The following is a 21,679-nucleotide window of genomic DNA, read 5'->3' as shown; positions in this document are numbered from 1 at the left end:
GATGCTTTTACTTTGAAGGTTTCCAGACCGGAGCTGGAAATGATGTCAACATCTTTAAGCCTTCGCCGGTTGTTTGGCGCGACGTGTGTGTAATACAAACATTTGGTCAGCTGTCTGCAGAAGTTAGTTATGAACAGAACAGCCGGAGAGAGGAAACGTCCGCCTCCTGTCAAAGTGTTGTCCGCTCAGCTGAGGACGGCGGAGAACCGGGGGAAAGCAGACAGCGGGGATGGATGGAGTATCAAGCCGGCAAAGGGTCGCTCTCTCGCGGTCTCACTGGTGTGGATGCAGGGGACGGTGCTGGAGGTCCAGGTAGACAGAAACACGGTCCTGCTGATGGATGAGACGGGGACTTTTGGTGTGCAAGGCGTTAACAACATCCCAAAAGGAAAACCATGTCTGTCCCAAGGTAAATAATGCAGGTTTTGACAGAGCAGACTGAGAGGTTGTTTGCTTGAAACGAGGCCGAACTATCTTTAATCTTACTTTACCTCTGCAGACTGCACCTATAAGGTCCAGACACGCAGGCAAGTGTTTGTCAAATGGTTTTTTGGTGATTTGATTTCTTTTTGTTTTAAATCTGCACTGGAAGGCTACATCAGTATTTGTATTTCAAAAGCATTAAATAAAATAAACAGAAAATGTCCAAAATGGTGAAAGTTTTATATATAAATAAATATCTCCTGAGAGGCTGGGACCACGTGGATATGTGGCCTTAATCATTTCAAGGTTGTTTTCTTCAAGGCCATCCCTGATTGGTTCTCTGTCTATCAACTCAGTCATGAATGAATTTATAATCACAGCTCTGATGCGAAACACACATGCCAGTGTGTCTTACATGAGTAGATGGTCTTTGTCTGAGACTTGGGGTGACCAGATGTTCATGCCTAAGGGCCCTCAAGCTGATGCATGCCGCAGTGTTGTCAAATCTTGAATTTCCCTCGGGATCAATAAAGTATCTATCTATCTATCTCTAAAGACCTGTGTTTAAGTGAAGAGAAGGAGCGCTTTAAATCCACATAAAATCAGATTTAACTTTTGATTCATGAAAGCTGTTCTCACACTAGTTAAACATGTAAAGAATGCGTCTAAGGCTCTAACTAGAAACTAGATTGTTTGGTGCAGTCTACCTTCTTTCATTATGGATATAAAAGAATTAAAGAGACAAATTAGTGGACCTAAAATCGTCAGTGAATGTCTCTAAAGCCAGAACATAACGCTGTAAAAATGTTCACAGCCTCAATACGCTCCCATCACCATCCTCGTTTCCTCCAATCTATTGTCACTGAACAATCAACCATCTGCTGCTTCCCTTTTCTTTTCTTTTTTTCTTTACAGGCAAATACGTCATGGTGATGGGTGTCATCGTGGCCGTCTCCCCGGAGCCAGTCATCCGTGCCGTGAAGATGGCAGACCTCTCGGAGCTCTCCGCGCTTCACAGACGGATGTGGAAGCTGGAGGTGGAGGAGCTCCAGCGGCTGCTGCAGGCCTGAATGCAGAGGGGGGGAAAACAACATGCTGCTGTGGATTGTGTGCGCAGAGTGAAGCTACAGAAAACGTCTCAGGACTGAACAGGAGGTCCGCCGAGACACTTTGATATTAAAAAGAGTATTTATACTATGATGCGCCGTGTTTGAGAACCAGATGTTTCCGTCTCGGCTCCGACCATAAAGACTCATTTAGATGTAAAAAGAGGAGCTGTAGGCTTCAATGCTGGATTCGTAGTTGTGAAGGTTTACGCACAGAACTTCCTCTAAAAGTGGCTGACCAATGGTTGTCCAGTTGGGGGAACCATTTCCTTTAACAATTCCCAGTATTGACTTACGCAAGCACGGGGAGAAAAGTTACACAGAGGGGAATCTTGTAAAAGTGACTCATTAGATTATCAGTTAAAAATGTAGAAATCAAACTAGAGATGATACAAGATGTGACTTCTTTTCTTCACTTGTTAACCAGTTCACAACTGGCAGTTTGAGATGGGAACTTTTTAAAGGGTTAAATTAGAAAAAAACTGTGAACCAGGTGAATGATCTTCTCAGATACTGCAAGCATAAAATATTCACTTTATTGAACCTGAGGGAAATCCAAGATACAATAAATTCAAGAATCACCAAAGCATCTCCACGTCATTGTTCTTCTGACTTCATAACACAGTTCTGAGGGAAATATCAATAATAGATCGGCTGTCAAATCTTGATCAATGGCTTGATTCCAGGTCACAGTATGGCTCCATTATGATCCTCAAATGATGCCAATGTAAAGTCATAATAACGTCAAAAGATGACAACCCTTCCTCCCCACTGTGATCCCAGATGTTAAATGAATAGAACACAGAAGTTTGAACCCAGATTTAAAAAAAACGAGGCTTTATTTGGCGAGGAGCCCATTACACAGGTAACACTGTTAGATAAATGGAAAAGTGAGAATGCCAACTGAACTTTCAATTTAAGTAATCCATATTTAAAACTTGTTGAAGGGTAATTAACATACAAACTGCTTGTGAAAAGAAATTACTTTTTTTTTTTTTTCTTAGGTCACCTGTGTCTCTGAACGTGGCCTACAACATGCTGTTTCCACCCCCATTCTCAGATAGTCTACTGAATGGTGCAAAGCAAAAGCTTCAAGTGTCTCACACTCTCACACTTTTTGCCGTTAGCATTAACACTCCTGCAGTCGGATCAAAGTAAACCAACCACCAATCAGAGGGCAGGTCTTGAACCCCCTCTCTAAAACCATACAAGGATCAGGTTAATTTCCTGTGCACACCTTAGAGGCCCTTCAAGGATCACCCGACTCAACGCTTGTTTGAATACTGCATCATTTGCAAGTGAACATGAAAACTGACGTCACGTGATTTATGAAATGGGTTTAAGGAGAAAACTGTATTTTCCAAAGTCATTGTCATTCGGTGCTATAAGATGGTCTTTTCTGGCTTTGGCGAGTTTCATCAAAAGGAATTCCCTGCGCTCCATCCACTCTTTTAGTTCCGGCTCCCCGTGTGCCAGTTTACACAACTCGTCCTCCGTGCACGTGTCTTTGTCGAACCTGTCGGAACAACAAAGTGTGCAAAACCGTCAGAAACGTCTGGAACCCGCTGTGCCGAGATGTGGCAGGTTTTTTTTTTCTTTTTTTCTTCCTCCGCTCAGGATCTTACCTCTCACAAACTTTGAAAGTGCCCGTGGGAAATCGATACTGCCAGCAGTTGTGATCGTCCTCAGAGTTAAACACTCGGTCTTTGTGTTTTTCTGAAGTGATATGCTGCTGCCACTGTTTCTCACTGTTGCAGTTTTTACCACACAGCCAACAGTGATTGCCCGCCTGTGAACACACACACAGAAATCCTTATCAAACAGATGACGCACAACCGTGTTTCTTTATCTATTAATGAACTTTGTCTTTGGATAAAAAAAAACAAAAAAAAAACATTCATATCGTTTTATATGGATGCATCTCCACGTTTTTTTTTTTTTTATCACCAGAGGAAAAGCTGTGCTGATCTTTGAAACTCACCACTTCCTCAGCGTAGTCGGTGGGCATGTGGATCTGTTTGCCGTTCTCCCTCACGGAGTTATTGGACGCCTCGTCACCCCAGCCAGGCTTTTGAGACTGCAGCCACTGCTCATAAAGCTGATGCATATCTGGAACTAGATGAGGAAGGGAAATGATGGGTTTGAAATTCTGTTCCGACTCGTGGAAGTCGAAGCGGAAACACAAACACAAACTCACTGTTGTTTTCCTTCATGTAGGTCCAAAGGTCTCTTTCTTCCACGCTGTGAGCGAACGTGCAATTCCCGATGTACTGGCACTTCTTGCCAGCCGTCACGTGCATGCAAATCTAAGGAAGAGCAAAAACATGTTGAGACTTTGTTCGCGACAAAACCGGGCCCACGGCGTACCGATGGAACGGAGCTCATACCTCGAACTGAGATGGGATGGGTTTTTTGGTTGGAAGTGGTCGAACTGTTGTCCACTTTTTCCTTTCATGGGAACTTACAAGCACCACCCGCCGGTCTTTGGCCCATCTGAGAAATAAAAAAAAAAAAAAAAGCCAAATTAGTGGTGCATTATTAGTATTTTTTTTATATAACTCATCAATCCACCGACTTCACGTTTCTTGTCTGAGGCTGCTCTGTACTCACGTGTGTCGAGCCTTAGCTGAGCAATACTTCTTGTTTTTGTCGGCTTCGCTGAGTTGGCCGTTCCTCCAGCACTGACCGCAGACGAACATCATCTTCAGCGTTGGAGGCCCGAACCGTCTTTGGGTACACGTAAGCTGCTAAGAAACGGAAGAGCTGCTTACAATCTCTGTGCTTAAACAGAGCAAGACTAGATCTTACTGAATGAAGCAGAAAATACGAGACATTTAGGTGTGTGTGTGTGTGAAACGTTGAAACTCCAACATGTTTGTGTGGGGCAGGAAATGGTTGGCTGAATGTTTATCTGTCAGGGAGGTGAGGAATCATCTTGGTTGGTATTACCTGGGCTCCCTGGAACGAAGCTGTTGCATTTGCCTCTTGGACAATACCTTCATGGGTGATTCCTTTTATGACGCAGAATGAAAAAAACAGAACGAGTGGAAAGATGATTCTGAATTTAAGCAGAGAAAATATTTCTTCTGTATTCCACCCTTTTTTTTTTTCCTTCTTTTTTTTTGGGGGGGGGGGGGGGGGAATTTGACAAAGCAGCCTTACCGAGCTCGTGCTGCATCATCCACACCTTCAGCTCGATGAGGCTGTGGGCGTAGAAGCAGTCGTCTTCTCGCACGCAGCCGTAGCGGACTTCATGGCGACAGAGATCCAGCTGGCAGTGAGGACTCAGCGGTCGGATTTTGGAATAACGAACTGTGTTCTCTTTCAAAATGTGGACCAGGCACCTGAGAGGCAAAAAAAAAAAAAAAAAAAAAAAAAACAGCCCTTCCCCTCAGTACGAAACTCGAAGCTGGTGAAAGGAACAACTCCCGAGCGGTGTGCGGAGACTTACTTGTGATCCTCAAAGTCGTGCTTCGTCACTGGATGAGAGCAAAGTGAGGGGTCATCTTTATTGGTTTTGCTGATTATTCTGGGTTTGTGGTCAAAGCACACCTAAACATGTCACAACGTGCACGTCGGTTAAACACCTTCAGAAATTAAGCAAAGATCACTCATACGTTTCCCCGTGCTATGGCACCAGACAAGCTGAGACTCACTCCACAGAGAAACATGAATATCCCATGATGCTCCAGTAAGATCTTGGGGACAGTCAGTCTGATGTGCGAGTTGGGCCCGTAAGGATCGAAGAGGAGTTCTCGGGAGATGAAGCCTTTCCGCTCCAGAGTCCACACATCGATCTCTTCCTGGCAGTATGCAAACGTGCAGTGTCCAGGATACAGGCATTCTTTTCCAACAGCCACCTCTGAAAATGAGAGAGACACACACACACACACACACACACACACACACACACACACACACACACACACACACACACACACACACACACACACACACACACACACACACACACACACACACACACACACACACACACACACACACACACACACACACACACACACACACACACACACACACACACACACACACACACACACACACACACACACACACACACACACACACACACACACACACACAGGATCGTTCAACGAGGCGCGTGCAGCAACGATTTATTCATCAGTTCCTAAGAAGTTGGGATGATGTTAAAACGACGACATATCAAAACGCAACCAGAAATGTCAACACTTTGGTAAAATTACATTCCCACTTTGAGTTTGATGCCAGCGACACATTTGGGGAAAAAAAAAAAAAAAAGTGTGGATGAGTTGGTGTTTAGAACGCTGTTGCACTGAGACACATTTCTCTTACTTTGAAAGTGGAATGTTTTGCTTAATGTTTGGACTTCAGCTCTTCGGGCTCAGTTCATCAGCACGCCTCTGGTACCCTGGAGCCCACTCTGATTTAAACCTTTAAAGTACCTTCCGAGAAAATCGTTTTGGCAGCATATCTTGTTCCGGAAGCTCTACACGCGTTCCAGCACAAATGAGCAGCTTGTACATGCCGTGTGCACATGGATAGTATCTGGATCTGCTTTATATAAAGTGATCACTTTTGGATGGTAGAGTCAAGTTCGCGATGTACTGAATTCACATGTTTTTTGAGAAGCTTTCCGAAACTCGTATTGAAGAGAAAATTCAATCCATCGATTCTTTTCAATCCTCTGTTAAAAACTATCTGGAGGTGTCGCACTGTTTACCAGATGAGTTTTTCCACATGCAGGCATTTACACTGATTAGCTCGGCTCTATTTTATCAGTTTGAGTAGATAAACCGACAATGTCACTTGTGACCTCTGGATGACCCGACGAGAGAAAGGTCCCGCGGGATCACGAGGATTCTGAAGGACAGAGCACTCTGGCGGTCATTTGGGATTCATAGAACCGTGGTTACATTTGTAACTTTGGTTTTATTCCGAATCATGCGACTAAAACCTGTTGCCTTTTACCCCTCACTAACTGGAACAGTAGGCGTTCATTGAGATGGTTTTAAGCTGTTCAAAGCCTTGGGTGACTCGTGTCCCAACATTTATGAAAAAAGAAAAAAAAAGAAAAAGGCAGTCGGCATCAAAAACGGGCGCATAATATTTAAAAGAAAAAAAGAAAAAAAAAAACATTTCTTTAAAAATCACATCCGGTCTCTTTCCGTTACAGAACATGATTAGCGCATGAAATGAAAATGATTAATACCAAAGTCGATGCAGCTTTAAGATACAGAAGAAGAAACGATACCTTTACAAATGTAATAAGGTCCAACATATTGGGTTTTTGTCGGTCTGGGCCGGATGAGCCTCCATGATTTGTCTACTGAATGTTTGATTCTGCCGAGCAAAGCATCCTTTTTACATTTATGCTCTTCAGTATGAAGCGCATAATCCAACACACCGGGCCCTGTGGGTACAAACACATTATATTAAACCAAACATTAGATGCATGGGACACAAGGTGCACATGAAAAGAAAGAGAGAGAGCGAGAGGAAAAAAAATAAAAAATCCTCACCAGTTTTGACGTAGCACATCGAGCATGCTTGTCGGAATTCGTGAGTGTCAGCTAAGGGGTTTTTGGCTAAATCCACAGCGGGAGGTAGACCCTTCACTTCGGGCATCCCCACAGCCATTCCCATAGGGGTGGCAATATTATTGAGATGTGGTAGGAATGGATTTGCAGCATAATCTGAGAGAGAGATGGAAAAAAAAAAAAAAAAAAAGAGCACAGAGTAAATAAATGAGAGGATGATACTCATCTGATCAGAGCGATTAAAAAAAAGAAAGAAAGAAAAAAAAAAGAAGCATTACAGGATACGAAGCGGCCTACCTGTTTTAAAGTCAGAAATGCTGAGACTATCCAGAGAGTCGAGTGGTGGCGTGAGGGCGTCAAAAGTGTCCATGCCAAAATAAGTACTATTCCCTGATTTGTGATAGAGTGGAGGCAGAGTGACAGTGCACTGCTGCGCGCTGCTGTAAGGGAAAGGGTTAATGTGAGATGGCATCAGGAACGGGCTGGACATGTTGCTGCCCGAGGAGATACTGGTAGGTAAAGGAAGCGGTCCCTTCACCGTGGGTATAACCTGAAGGAAGAAGAAACGGACATGAGTGACAGCCTGCTCCCATGTCAAAACGCCTCCTCGCAAATTTACCCCCCCCCCCCCCCCCCACAACGCGCCCCGGGTCGGGGAGAAACTCACCATGGCTGAGTCAGGGTCAGCTTGGTCCAGCAGATCGTCCAAGTCGTCCCCGATAGTGTCCGCGTCGAAGTCCTGACTGCTTTCCAGCATGGCGCAAGAACTGCTCGCCCTGCACCCGTTAACAAATGTGGGCACAGGGAGAGAAACGGACGAGGGCACGGACACGGGCAGCTTCTCGAAGCCCGGGGGCTCAGATATAGACGAGGGCGGCGCGGATGAGATGCTGCTGATGGCGGGGAGTTCGTCCACCGCCGCGTCGTTCAGAGACGGGTGAACCGCAGCCGGAGCTTGAATTGGACTCGGGACTGGGGCGACGGCGTTGCTCTCCTCCGTCAGCTGAGGCACTTCTTAAAAAAAAAAAATAATAATAACACAGGATGAGTGACGTTTGTCCTGCCGCAACTAAATGATCCAACCGAGATTCTAGAAAGTGGTAAAGTTACCGATTTCTATGTCTTCAACTGAAGACGAGCCGTGGGTAAACTGGAAAAAGAAACAAAAAGTGATGTTTTTTTTTGTTTTTTTGACAGTACAGATGCATGATGAGAGCAGTGGAACAGGTGCTTGTGCTGACCTTGTCACATGATGCATCTTGATAATTTGACCCTCTCAAAACATTCAAGGCGGGCTGTTAACACAGAACCACAGACGTTCATGATACAAGAGGACACATTCTAATTCCATTATTTCACCAACTCCTCAGTAACATTAAACATGAGAGGAATATGTTCAATGAATCAGGGATGTGATTGGTTTAAAAAAAAAAAAAAAGGCAGCACCCTGGTAAAACATGAAGCATCCTGGGTAAATGTAGAAACACGTACCTTACTCCTAACATAGGCTTTACGGATTTTTAATCCCAAAATTTTGGCAAGGTCCTGGGTCAGCTGTGTGACACTGGCATCCTGTGTGAAATATGACATGAACATTTTATTCAAAAATATCCAGTGTTACATCTGTGTATGATGTTTGTTTAAATTCTCCTTATTTGTAAATGGATTCTTTTAAATAAAAAATAAAATAAAATCCGACAGGATGAAACAAACTATTCCCCAAGACACCTTTAAAAATATATATTTTGCAGGAACATGTTTTAAAGTCTGGACTTATGCGGTCCTTCTGAATTCATTTCAGCCCGTAGTGATGGCGAACACCCTCAGAGCAACATTCTGTACAGACGTATGGAGTCAAAGCAAAGAGAATCAAATGTGCACACTCGTCACTTTTACCTGAAATTTCAGAATTCCATTAGAATCCGAGTCAGGTGACATTACCTGAGGCACTGCTAGAGAGCATTTGGCAACAGCCTCATAGGCTTCTTGGTGTCTCCCCATCTCCTTTAAGGACTTGGCTTTCCTGTACAGAGCTTTATAGTTCCCCTCGTTCAGCCGGAGAGCCTTTTCACAGTCTTCCAACGCTTGGTCGTACAGTCCCTAGGAGAGAAAAAAAAAACAGGGAAAGCTTGAGCACAGTGCTGCGACAAAGAATAAAAGACCCGTCTTCATTGATCAGTAATTGACTTGACGTGTTGGGCGAGTTGAGGAAGAGGAGGAAGGGGAGGGGGCGTGGTCTCTCTGGAGACGGAGCTGAGTGGTTTTCCACGTCGTGTTAACGTGATTTGAAGCGGGACAGACGGAGGAGGGGAAGAGGGACAGAGTGTTCCTCTTGAAAGTGTCCGTTTGAACCGCATGATGGAACCTTTTCTCTCTCTCTCTCTCGCTCTTGAATTTCCCTCGGGATCAATAAAGTATCTATCTATCTATCTATCTCTCTCTGGATTGATTTGCGTGGCAACTTTCTTCCGGAGTTCAAAAAAAGTTTCCAACGCGTCGGGAAAAAAACCAGCCGCTCGCTCGAAACACACGCAGAGACAGCGTAATACAGTGTTTTGTTTCGGTAGACCAGACGTAGGATCGACTAGGGAACGGTGAGAATGGTGGTGAGAACGTTTATTCCCCTGCGATGGCTTCGCACCACCACGGACCGCGTGCACATAATCAAAGTGCTGCATTGTGCTTTCTGTCGGCCAGCAGGTTCGACGGCTCTTTTGTTGACACTGTGATTCTGTCAAACGACAAACTCTCCCTCTAGCATCGAATGCTGAGTCTGTGGCATCGTCCTTTAGAAGTCCCGTTGTTGTACGTGAGCTGCGACACAGTCCGATTGCTAACGGTCCTCGAAAACAGGCTCGGCGGACGGAATCAGCTCGGAGTGGATCGGTCAATTTGACGAGAAAAAAAATTGAGAAAGAGTTGCACGCAGGCTCGGTCGTGTTAAACTGACAGGACTACTCAAGTGGTGCAACGTGTTAGCAGCAACGGGGCAGATGTTAACATCCAGATGTCTGGAATCATCCGTGCTCGATTACGGCTGTTTTCCAAAGGTTTCGACTCGTCTGGGGTTCCTGATTTAATTTAATCGTCAAGTGGGAAAAAAAGTTAAAAAAAACCTGGTGGATGATAAAATGTAGACTCTTAAACTTTAACTCTTCACATCGAAAAGCTCCGCCCCCCCCTCCCAGTGACATCACAGCCCTTCATGTCCTCAGATATCAGGAGATGTTCTGGCATTCTTGTGGGTTTTTTTTTTCCTCCGACAAATTTTGATTTAAAAAACATCGCTTTGACATTTCGCGCTCTGACATTATTATTGAGTCTTTTTTTTCCTCAGTAATGCTTCACATTCATTCACAGGACTCGATGGACCTTTCTGTCCAAAAAAAAAAAAGAGGACTGTTTGTCCTCTTCGGTGTGCCGCTGAGACAGAACGTATAATCAACAGTCAGCCGTCATGATTGAGAATGACAGAAACGTCCTCACAGAGACCGGGCACGATTTCTGCTACGGGAAAGGTCAACGAGCGTTTTTGAACGGAGCGCGATGGCTCTGTCGTGATAGGCCGATCTAATCCGAGCATCAGGCGAGGGTGGGGTGGGGGGGGGGGGGAAGAGTACAAAGTGACGACGGAGGCGCCGGAAAGTCGACCAAGTGAAGATGACAAAAAAGAAAAAGTCGATATTTAGTCATTATCCATACATGTCATGTAAAATCAACTCATGTTTGAAAAGCTCAAATGATTTCAATAATCAGGGGTGTTAGTAACAAAGGACAAAAAGAAAAAATAACAGACAAGTAATTCCATCTTGCGTCTTTTAGTCGTTAGTAAGACGGGAATCTGGGGGTCTAAACTTCCTGCTTTCTAATGATGATTGTCATCTACTCTTGTCTCCACTTTAGTGTCCTTTTTTTAATCCTTGAAGTTTTAGTACATTCAGACACGTGCAGGTTTTTTACTGGAGCTGTCGCATCAGTTTAATAACCGACTGTTTGCTCCTGATGAGGGCTGCAACGATTCCCCTCGTTCGTCGCTGACATCGTCGTGAATGTTCTTCACGGTGAGTGGAGGGGGTACGACATCGTTGTCAAGAGATGAGTTGCCGAGTGGAGTGAGCCATCTCGCCTCCTAAACTATCTCTGATGTGAGTATCATTATGCATAAGAAAAAAAGAAAAAAAAGCAGCCGGGGAAGCGATAGGAAAACAAAAGATGACGTAACTTGGGCAGCAGATTTAACACCAAAAACTTGTGAACTCAGAACACCACTTTCCAACGTTTATTAACTTAACGAGAAAAAAAACAAAACTGGATGAATCCAAAAGAATCACATCCCTGAGTATATTTCCCATATATATATATTTTTTAAATGATACTTTAAATATCCATCAATCAAAGCCTTCAGCACCCTGGTGCACTCTGAACACGACATGTAAACTATGGGGTGAGTTCCAATGGAGTGGGCATTCAAAGCAGGTGGACGTCAGAGTGTGAAGGTCTCTCATACTCACCGGAATAATGTTAAGGTAGGCGGCAGCTCGATTTGCATACAGCTTCTCTAGTAAACCTATTGGAACACAGATGTCTTCGGAGTCGGCGTAGTCTGCTATACTCAACGCTTCAGTGTACATCTCGATGGATTTTGTCCAGTCGCCTTCTCTGAACACGTCGTTTCCCTCGCCGAAAAGATTCCACACGAGATCCTTGATGAACACCTGAAAGTTTAACGGGACAAGTTAATAAAATAAATAAAAAAAATCATTGTGTGGCGGATTTTGTTTTCCTTTCTCTTCATTTGGACACCCAGACCCCCCCCCCCCCCCCCCCCCAAAAAAGCCAATACAAGCTCTGCCAGAAGATGTTGAGTTATTTTTAACATAGCTTACCTCATAATTATCTTGACTTCCAGGAAATGGAAGGGTAGATCTAGAGGCCAAAAAAAAGGTCATGATTAAACTGATGATTCAACACAACACAAGTGAAATGATGAGTTAGTGTTCATAACATGAAACTCAGACTGTGCTCGTCATTCAGTGGACATCGTTACATTCCGTTTACTCTCCCTTAGAACTTTGGCTAATAAGAAGTTTGTTTTGTTTGTTTGCATTGTTTCAAAAGATTTCCACATGGGAAGTCGAGACAGGAAGTTGTGTACATTAGCTTCTATGTGAAGGTATTCATTATGAAAGCTGCTGAGAGCACACAAATAACACAGAAGAAGAAGAGCTCAACTTTAACTCCTCGCCTAATGCCAGCTGTGGATCGGGACAAAAGTAATATTTTCTGTTTCGATTTTTTTTTTAAAAAAGCTTTTATTTTGAAAGAGAAAAATAAACATCCGGTGTATCGAAAGTGATGACAATAACAGAATTAAGGCGAAAGAAACAAACACAGGGGGGAATGTTTGATGTCAGGCAGATGACCCGTCGTCAGAAATGACACTTTTAAAGGCGAGTTGTCTTATTTGGATGATAAGAAAAAGCACGGCTGGCAAAAGAGGCGCAAAGAGGGGAGGAGGAGGAGGAACGCCGAGGCAGGCTGGGAGACGCTGAACGTCCGGCGAGCTGAGCAGATCGTTTCTTTGATCGTGGGGGACGACAAAAATGGTGACGGCTATTCAAATTCACCTGGCTGTGCAGGTCTACATCAGAGTCAGTACGTTGAATGAAGCGATGGTAATAACCTCAGCTGCAGCTCTTTATTGTGACATAACCTTTGGATTATCATTCTCACACACACACACATACAATGTGACAGTGTGGTTTCCTTTTTACAGCAAATCAATAATATGCAGATTAGTATTTTAAGTTTCACTTTTGTTTCAAAAAATACACAACAGGACGACAATTAGATGTGACGTCGCACACAACTTCACTAAAACAACAAGTCTTTGTGATGTATGAATAAAGAATTCAGATAGGTAAAGTGTCCCATATTAAAAGCAGAAGAAGTCAGCGTTCTAGCTGTCAAGTAAACTGTACTGGACGACGAAATAAGATGCAGTGATTTTAAAGCATTTTGTTTAATTCAGTCGATAAAGGAAAGGAAAGATTTGTCATCAAAAAGCGTCTAAAAAAAATCTAGCTGATGTTTCAGTTCCCCCTGCAGTACTCCTAAAATGTAATGGTAATTGATGATTTGGGGACATCACTTTTTACAGGTTCAAATATAAATCAAGAAGAAACCCAGCGCTCGGGCACGCTCTACTTTTATCAACCACTGGCAAAAAATAGTGTCACTTACTGGATGAACTGTAGGCCTTTCTGAATCTCCTGCCAGCGACTCTTTCTGTCCTGACACGCTCCAGACATGTTTTGTGCGTTTTATTGTCCACTCCGTGGTCAGAACCTGAAATGATGACAAACAGTGGAATAATGAAATCCAAAGCGGACGACACAAAGATTGAGACACATTAAACACACTCCTTGCTGTATCATTTATCACCATCCACAAGTTGTCAAACTGGTTGAATGACAGATGACGCGCGAGGTGTTACCAGGAGTTACATTACAGAAAGTATTCAAAACCTTTCCTCGTCTGTGCACAAAGCTTCCGCATTAAGCTATGACGACACATGTAGTTCCGGAAATAAGGACTAAACGTTTGTGAGTTTTTCTCCGCTGATAAGGCCACCTGAACAATTGTTGGACCTCTACTGTTATCAACAATTGAACATGTAATTATGACAAGCTGCAGACGAGAAGTGTTTAACTAAGAGGCCCGGCAAACTCTTTATACGCATCATCTACAGCAGGGGTCCATTATCGGACAGGGCACTATAATTAAACAGTCCTATGTTGTTGAAAAATACAAGTTGTACATCACCATCTGAACAAAACCCCCACTCGCGACTATGTGTAAAACACTTTGTGTTGGAGTATATGCAGTTTTGTTCATGTGTTATAATACTTTATCAGAGAGGTTGCCCATATTATCGACTACATCGACTTTTAAACGTCGCCACCGCTAACGTTCAAAGCACATCAATGTTGTGACTGTTTGACTTGTTTAAAACAATCTCTTAACATATCGTGAAGCCGGTTTTCATCACACTAAACATTATATATAAGAATCAGGAAGATGACAACAGTGTTAGCTTGAGTCGGGTACGACTCTCCTAGTTTTGCCAGCAAAGCACAAACTTTACATAATCCATACACTGGTATGTATAAAAGCTTTATTTGCCAGAAATGCGTATTTAACGACGAAAGGCTGACTCCAAAGGAAGACTTTGTATCAATAAAGTTTTCGGTAATATGCCCGTCGTAAAAAACGACGTGTCCGATAATGGACACAGGGCATTTAGCGCACGTGTGCATTACCCGCGGCTCGAGTGTACACTTCTCGTTAGCGATCATTATTCGCTAGCAAAGGTTAGCAATGTGTATGTGACACACTTTAACCACTACCAGAACACGAATCATACAAAATGATGAGGCTCAACAGTTTCTTCCGGTGCCGGAGTCCCACCGATCTAACCATCTGTGTGACGTTGCCCAACTAAGTTTCTAGGAAGTAGCCTGAACCTAACAAAGCATAGGCATGTCCAAGTTGAACTAGTTCTCCAACGCAAACAATAGAGAGGAATAGATGTTCAGCTCAATGCCCAGACACACTTTATATCCCACAATCGTTACACAGTGGCTGCTGTTTTACTTACATGAATGGATCTGTAATCCAAACAAACCTTATGTCGGTTATCGAAAAGGAGGGAAACTGATTTTTCCTTGTAGCTAAAACAACTTGACAAGATGTGTGCCGTATCCGCTGAAGGCCGCCCTTTACTTCTTCTTCTACTGTGCATGCGGTAGAGCAAACGTCGGCTCCACAACAGTGTCGCCCTCTGGTGGTAAGATCAAATGTTTTTGTAAGAAATCTGCGACCAATGAACCAGCATATTTCCTAATAATAAAAATAAAATTGTTGCAGTTGCAGTAATCATTAGAGATTGTTAGCTGTACACATTAAAAACGTACTGCTTACATTTAAGTTGTATGTATATCACAAGTGATGCATCAGATCACTTTGGTTCTAATCAAAGACATGTTCAATTATATATATATATATATATATATATATATATATATATGTCTTTTTAAGCTGTAGGAGTTACACTGTCTTGACTACAGCAGATGATAAAAATGTTTTGATGGTATTAGTGGGGAAATTCGTACCATGTAACTGAACCTGACACGCCTATTTAGATATTGTGGAGTGCACATATCTTTTTCTCGGATTGTTCTCTTCAGTATTTCTCTAAACAGTAACATTACAGACCTCTGTGACAAAGCAGACACACAGTACTTACTATTTTGGGGGCTTATTTGCATTCTATATATTTTGTACATTGTCATAGGTATAATTTATCAAACCTCACCCATGGAGTGACAAACAGTTCTGTCATGACTCTGTGCTGAGGGTGGAGAAAACAAGGTTTTTTTGTTGTTGTTGTTGTTTTTTTAAAACCAGAATCAAATTTGTGTTTGAGAAAGTTGTTGAGAAAATTTGAAATGGAACATTTCTCTGTGTTGTAAGACTTGTGCAGACTAAAAACAAAGGACTCAATAGGTTAATTTTATATTTTGTGAATTGATAGACACTCAGATTACCAAAATAAATGTTCAACATTATAGTCAAAGGGGATTTTTCATAATATGTCCCTCTTTAAAAGTCTCTTTGCAAAATGTTGCTCCTGAGAACTCTCTGTTTGTCCTCTGGTAAACTTAAACAGAGAGTTCCCTTATTTATTCTGATGTTTTTCCTCATTTAACTCTACTGTTCTTGTTGTAGAATCTTATTTCCAAGCACATACAAGCACGTAGAACCTACATAGTAGTAGGTTCATTTCAGGAATAAAACAACAGAAAGAAATGGCTTCACATTGACCCAGAATCTTTCAGTCCGGTGTTTTCAGCTTGATATGATCTGAATTTTGCCTGTATATTTTGTGACGATGAACAGGTCGAGCAGAAAATAATCAGATACACAGACAAGAAGGGACGTGTTTCCTCTCATAGAGTGGCAGCTCTTATTACTGCCAGGAGGAGGCGCTTATCTCTCTCTGTGCAGGAGCTTCACTGAGGAGCTAAATCACACAGAAAAAAAAAACAAAACACAGAATATGTCCTCTGTTATCTGGACTCACAGCGAGTGTTGTTTATGATGAAGCGGCCCTGACATTACCACATTATGAATGACAATAGTGTCCAGTGCCACAGAGTTACAAAAAAAAATTGCTCAACCAGGAAACAACACAAAGATGCAATGCAGTGATATGGCACCATGCATGCCACTTTTAAATCTGCTCGACAATTTGTCAAATAAACAATCTCTACTGAGACAGATATATCCCATTTTAGTAAATCACTGTGACGAGGCAGGGTCTGTCCTGTTACCCCCACTGACATGTTTATTCAAGAAGGAAGAAGTGAAAAAGAACCTTGAGTCTGCTGGGAAAAGCACATCATTAGTGTGTAATTACCATCATCTACAAGTCTGGGTGCATTTTTTTGTTAGGAGGCGGAGCCATAACGTGTTTCATAACATAAAAAAGGCTTGGGTAGCATAGTTTATAATTATCGTTTTTGATGCATCTTTTACTAGCTCTTTATTTATTGTTTTGATGCATATTTTTTTCTCCACTTTTATTTGTATCTATTTCAATTTGTTTGCACCGTGTGATTTTCCTCTGCTGTCCTGCTTTGCTGCTGTAACACTGTAAATTTCTCTGCTTGCGAGGTTAATAAAGGATTATTTTATTTTAGCTCCGAAGCTTATTGAAATCTATAGAAACTAGCTAAAGTTCACTCACAGTGTTATTCTTTTTATATTTAGCCTCCACAAATATTGTATGAAGGTAAAGCTAAAGGGGCAGTTCACTTCCTGACTTCTGCTGACGAGCGCCCTCACTATTATCTCTCCATTAAGGTGGAATTTCCTTGATGTTAATAAATATTTATAAAGTATATACATCTGAAACATGAATACACTGGAAAAACATTTTTAAGGTATCTACATGTTGACCATTCATGGACATAAAACAGGGGCGCTGCTTGTCATCAAGCAAGGGAGGAAATAGCTTGGGGCTACAGGCCACTTAAGGGCCCCCGAGTGCTGAAAAACTTCTGAAAGCACTCTCATTGCCCTGCTGAACAACTCATCTCTCATTATAACTGTGAAAACCAAAGTCTGTCAATCTAAATCACTGAAGGTATCTGCCTGGGAGTGAAAAAAGAAAGAGGAAGAGCATTATATAAAAGTGGTTGGAGGGGCCCTCAATGAATTTTTTCGTCTAAACCGACTCTAGAATCGCCAATGATGTAAACTACTATCCATTGAAACACTGCTCTGTGAAATTGAAATTATAATAAAAAATTTCTCTCTTCACTCTTGTCGTTATGATGAAAAGTGCTTCATTTTGTCAAGGTTAGAAATGTTTATTTTGTCATTATTTTGTGATGCAGGATTAATGCTCCCTGTCTGAGGACTTCAAATGTGAAGACACACATTCATAGAAAAGGTGATCTTTTCTTATTTCGATGAAATATGTTTGAATATATTATTTTCCTTATTAAATATTTGATTTTTTTCAACGCTACAACTTTGGTTGCGTCTTTTGAAAAGCTAAAATATATCCGTAAACACATTCCTGCAGCATTAAACCGGAACATGCAAACGTTATAGTTCTTTAGAGCAGAAGCACCACTTGTCCTCCAGGGGGCGTACCGTTTTACAAACACTCATTTAACCACTGGCCAATGGTGATGCTCAGAAGATTACTCAAGCAGCCGCTAAAATAAGCTGTGCACTCACAGCTACACACTTAGAGTGAAAGTGTGCAGCACTGTGTGTGGAGCTCAGCTGCCTGCTGTGAACCATGGCAGCGTCTTACTGGATACTTCTGTTGTTATCAGGTGAGTTGATTGTTTACTATGGAGTAGAACAGTACATTTTAATGAATTGGAAAAGGTGAGGATAAAGAAGGAGTCAAGTTAGTTAACTGCTGTAATTGCTTGTGTTTACTTGTGCAAAGTGGAGGTGTTATTAGCACGGAGCAAGTGGGAACAGACTCAAGATTTCACTAAAGTTTGGCTTTATGATCGTGTTTAATGAAGAAGTACGACGACAGTAAAGTAAACTTACCGTTTAAACACTTTAAGAGAGGCATGGATTCAACTATAAATGGTGTAACATGATACATATAGGTGTTTTTGGTCTGCACAGATAGGTGTCCTTTTTGTTCCTGTTCCTTTTAGTGAATTGTACAACAGCAGAGACTCATCTCCTTTTACAGGTCAAACAAAATCTGACTTTTAACATGAAGTGTGAAAAGATTCCCTGCCTCAACAGTTTTTAATGACGTCTCATTATGGGAGTGTGCAAAAGATTGTAGAGCAGGTGAAAACAACACGATCAGTCTTCATCAAACACTGTATATGATACAAAGTAGACATACAGTATATACTGAATACAATGTCTGAAAACTGAATACAAGCGCTGGAGAACAGAAACAAAAAAAAATATCATGGGTTTCAAATAAACAGTGACTTGTTCATTTGCTTCCCTCCTCTTATGTTGTTTTTTGTTGTTGTTGTTGTCTCTCTGCAGTGGCTTTCGTGGCCTCTGTGGCAACACACAAGTCCATGCGGACAAAAAGAGGTATAGAGGAGCTGGCTGGACTCATCAAGTGCAGCACAAGGAAAAATGCAATAAATTACGTTGCGTACGGATGTTACTGTGGCCTGGGAGGTCAAGGCTGGCCCAAAGACAAAGCAGACTGGTGAGACCTACAGAAAATACAAAGACAAAAAAAACCCAACATAATAATAATGACAATCTTACCCTGAAAATGTGTGATAGTATGTACCAGAAAGTAAACTCTTACTTTGCACTCTATATATCTCCCACATATATATTTAAATCTTGGGATGTATAATTCACTATGCAATGGTGATGATTAGAACCTACTTCATGCCCAGCATGCACATGATTCCAGCCTCCTTGATGTCTTTGCTTCCACCCAGTCTCAGTCATTCTCCATCCAGCTGGAGTACACACTGTGTCCGTTTAGCCTCAACCACAAAGTGTGTGATGGGATGGAAGGAGGGAATCATGTCCAAATTTAACACATTCACACAGTCCAATGGGTACTCCAAAATAGTAACCAAAACATTCCACACCCAAGTCTTAATTGGCGTTTCCTGCTTTTCCTTCCTAACCGCGGGACGAAGAACCCCCCTGAAACCACTGTTAACTATCAGTTGTTGGAGGTCATTCAGTGATCCTGATCTACCTTTAAAATAGCCTTGGTGGGGTTCGAACCATGCTCACTATTCATCCGCTTCTTTACTTGCTCATTGTTGTCTAGCTCAGCCTTCTAATGATTCTCAATCTTTTGTCTATAGGTGTTGCTTCAAGCATGATTGCTGTTATGGGAAGGCAGAAGAACAAGGTTGCCATTCCAAAACAGTCAAGTATGACTGGAAGTGTGACGACGAAACACCTGAGTGCGGTATGCCTTTTTTTTTTGCTGGATGCATTAAATTCAGGGCTTCTATATTTTTGAAAGGATGCATGAGATCATTTCCAAATGTGGTGCATCTAAAATACAACTCTTTTGATGGAAAACTGAAAGTAAGGCAATGTGTGATTGGAAGACAGGATTTGTATAGTACATATTTATGGTTTTTAAGCCCCCATAAACCACTGGTTTGTTTGTTTTTTGCTCGTGAATAGCATTAACTTTTCTGAAGTTGAAACATCCAGGTATTAAACACCTATAGTGTTTATATAGTGTATAGTGTCAATAGTGTGTTGTTATTCTTTGTTCCGCAGTTACTCTCAGGTCCTTGTCAGTCGTCAGACTGGTTTTCAGAGAAATGTACCAATGTACCAAAATGGAACACAAAAACGTATCAAAAGTATGCTGATTTACTGAGAAACCCTGGACAAGCTTATTACTGACAAATTAAATTTTTGCTTTTTCAGAAGATCTGGAGGACAAATGTCAGGAGATGCTGTGCAAGTGTGATAGAGACATTGCCAAATGTTTGAGGAAAGCACCTTACAGAATGAATTATTCTATGTGGCCGGATTTTCTCTGTATCAAAAAACCACCGATGTGCAACAGCTGATGTGAAAAGTGCATCAGCCAGATTTTTGCTGCAATTTCAAATATTACATTTAACAATAGCAATGGACCAATGGTAATGTCATTGCTATACAATCAAAGACAATCATTTATTGTGCCTTAATACTCTTTTGATAAGTACTATAGCAGTAGAACAGTGTTGTGATAATATAGATATCACATGATGTTTAAAAAGGGATTTCAGCCTCTGTATCTTCACATATTTAAAAGGCCTTCTGAGCATTTTGGTTCAAACACCCAACAGGGGATTGACTGCCATTAAAAACACTGTTGTTGATTTTGGAATAAGTATAAGTGTGACTATATGCTTCATTCATAAGGTCATGAGGAAATGTATTAAGTAAATATAAACTGAGGTTACTTTACTTTTAAGCTGGTGTGACAAGTCTGCCTTTCAGCTTTTTTTTACTGCCTGACTTAAATCTTTTTTAGGACTGAAATATTTTTGTAACATATATTTGAAAAAAGTCAATTTTCCTTTTATGGTTTGGACTGATTCACACTATGGTGATAGATAACTGTTTAAACCAACTTTTCCATGAGGGCTACAGCCAACATTGATTGTCATTAGGCTTATGTCATTAATCCTAATTTAGTATGACATTATGCTCTCGCCTCACAGAACACAAACAAGACGAACAGTTTGCATGGAACTCCTTCAGAATAATGTGATCAGACCAGTTAAACTTCACCCGGTAGGAATTTCAGAGAGTGCCAATATTTTGCCTGTGCCACCTTCTTTCCTGATCATGACTTTAAAGCACACTTGCACACAAATGTCTCAGACATTTATTGTTGCAGGATCAAACAAATAGAGAGCTGGCTTTCAGTTTGATCGTTGATGTTATTGACTTTGGATGTTTTGGGTTGTTTTTTTTTAGCAGTAAACAACTCTACTAATAGTCGACCACAATTTGTTTTGGGTTTCTCTCGGAACCTCCCTCGGATGGTGTTGGTTTAAAGTGCCATTTTCAAGGAAATTCATCCACTGCCCTCAACCACACAACTCCACCCCCACACACCCAGTAAACAGCGTCACAGTATATGAAGTCCTTCCAGATGCTATCTGACAAACTAGCTCTTCCACTCCCTTTATGAGCGTTGTCTGCAAGTTTACAAATGGAACACAGTTTCTTTGTTGAACAAGTGCATGGCTCATGAGGGTGGACTGAAATGGGAGATGATGCCGCTGTGCAGTGTCCAAAGTCCAGCACTAGAAATAAGAAACTGGGTCAAAGCCCACACACACTCAGTTGTATCCAGCGCTCAGCGGGCACATGTTCCTATGGTATAGAAGTTATGCTTCATCCAATAACAACTGTGTGGCTTCAATTCCTGCTTCCTCATGATGTATACAGAATCACTATCTTTCCTCAGGCGTTTGATGATCTTTCACTTGTACGAGCATCTTATCCTAATACATGTCTGTGTGATTGACTATATTAAAATGGACATCAATT

The 21,679-nt window shown here is 41.8% G+C and overlaps 3 protein-coding genes across 7 annotated transcripts; 2 read left to right on the top strand and 1 right to left on the bottom strand.

Moving 5' to 3' along the window:
* The first annotated feature begins 11 nt into the window (after positions 1–11).
* On the top strand, positions 12–1,501 carry rmi2 (RecQ mediated genome instability 2). The gene is made up of 2 exons (XM_079366484.1): positions 12–409; positions 1,339–1,501. The coding sequence occupies exons 1-2, from the start codon at positions 130–132 to the stop codon at positions 1,491–1,493; spliced, it is 435 nt and encodes a 144-aa protein (XP_079222610.1). The 5' UTR covers positions 12–129; the 3' UTR covers positions 1,494–1,501.
* An 848-nt stretch (positions 1,502–2,349) lies between these two features.
* On the bottom strand, positions 2,350–14,896 carry zc3h7a (zinc finger CCCH-type containing 7A). 5 transcript variants are annotated; one of them, XM_079366478.1, is made up of 22 exons: positions 14,730–14,896; positions 13,313–13,417; positions 11,956–11,995; positions 11,581–11,784; positions 8,966–9,169; positions 8,561–8,641; positions 8,311–8,364; positions 8,180–8,219; positions 7,737–8,083; positions 7,367–7,619; positions 7,052–7,225; positions 6,784–6,942; positions 5,186–5,391; positions 4,981–5,081; positions 4,692–4,873; positions 4,479–4,540; positions 4,140–4,276; positions 3,917–4,022; positions 3,727–3,835; positions 3,511–3,644; positions 3,155–3,318; positions 2,350–3,045 (listed from the first exon to the last, which is right to left on the bottom strand). In XM_079366478.1, exons 2-22 carry the CDS (start codon positions 13,378–13,380, stop codon positions 2,856–2,858), a joined length of 3,015 nt encoding a protein of 1,004 aa, XP_079222604.1. In that variant the 5' UTR covers positions 13,381–13,417; positions 14,730–14,896; the 3' UTR covers positions 2,350–2,855. The 5 variants fall into 5 exon arrangements, with proteins under 5 accessions (XP_079222604.1, XP_079222606.1, XP_079222605.1 ...); XM_079366480.1 differs by having other exon boundaries at positions 4,140–4,273; XM_079366479.1 differs by having other exon boundaries at positions 14,757–14,896.
* A 2,999-nt stretch (positions 14,897–17,895) lies between these two features.
* Positions 17,896–21,679, top strand: pla2g10 (phospholipase A2 group X). The gene is made up of 4 exons (XM_079367187.1): positions 17,896–17,982; positions 18,677–18,848; positions 19,474–19,580; positions 20,057–21,679. The coding sequence occupies exons 1-4, from the start codon at positions 17,946–17,948 to the stop codon at positions 20,200–20,202; spliced, it is 462 nt and encodes a 153-aa protein (XP_079223313.1). The 5' UTR covers positions 17,896–17,945; the 3' UTR covers positions 20,203–21,679.

Source organism: Symphodus melops (assembly GCF_947650265.1).
Source record: "Symphodus melops genome assembly, chromosome: 17".
Lineage (NCBI taxonomy): Eukaryota > Metazoa > Chordata > Actinopteri > Labriformes > Labridae > Symphodus > Symphodus melops.
Note: the sequence above shows the minus strand (reverse complement) of the source record. Positions and strands in the feature narration are given on the sequence as shown.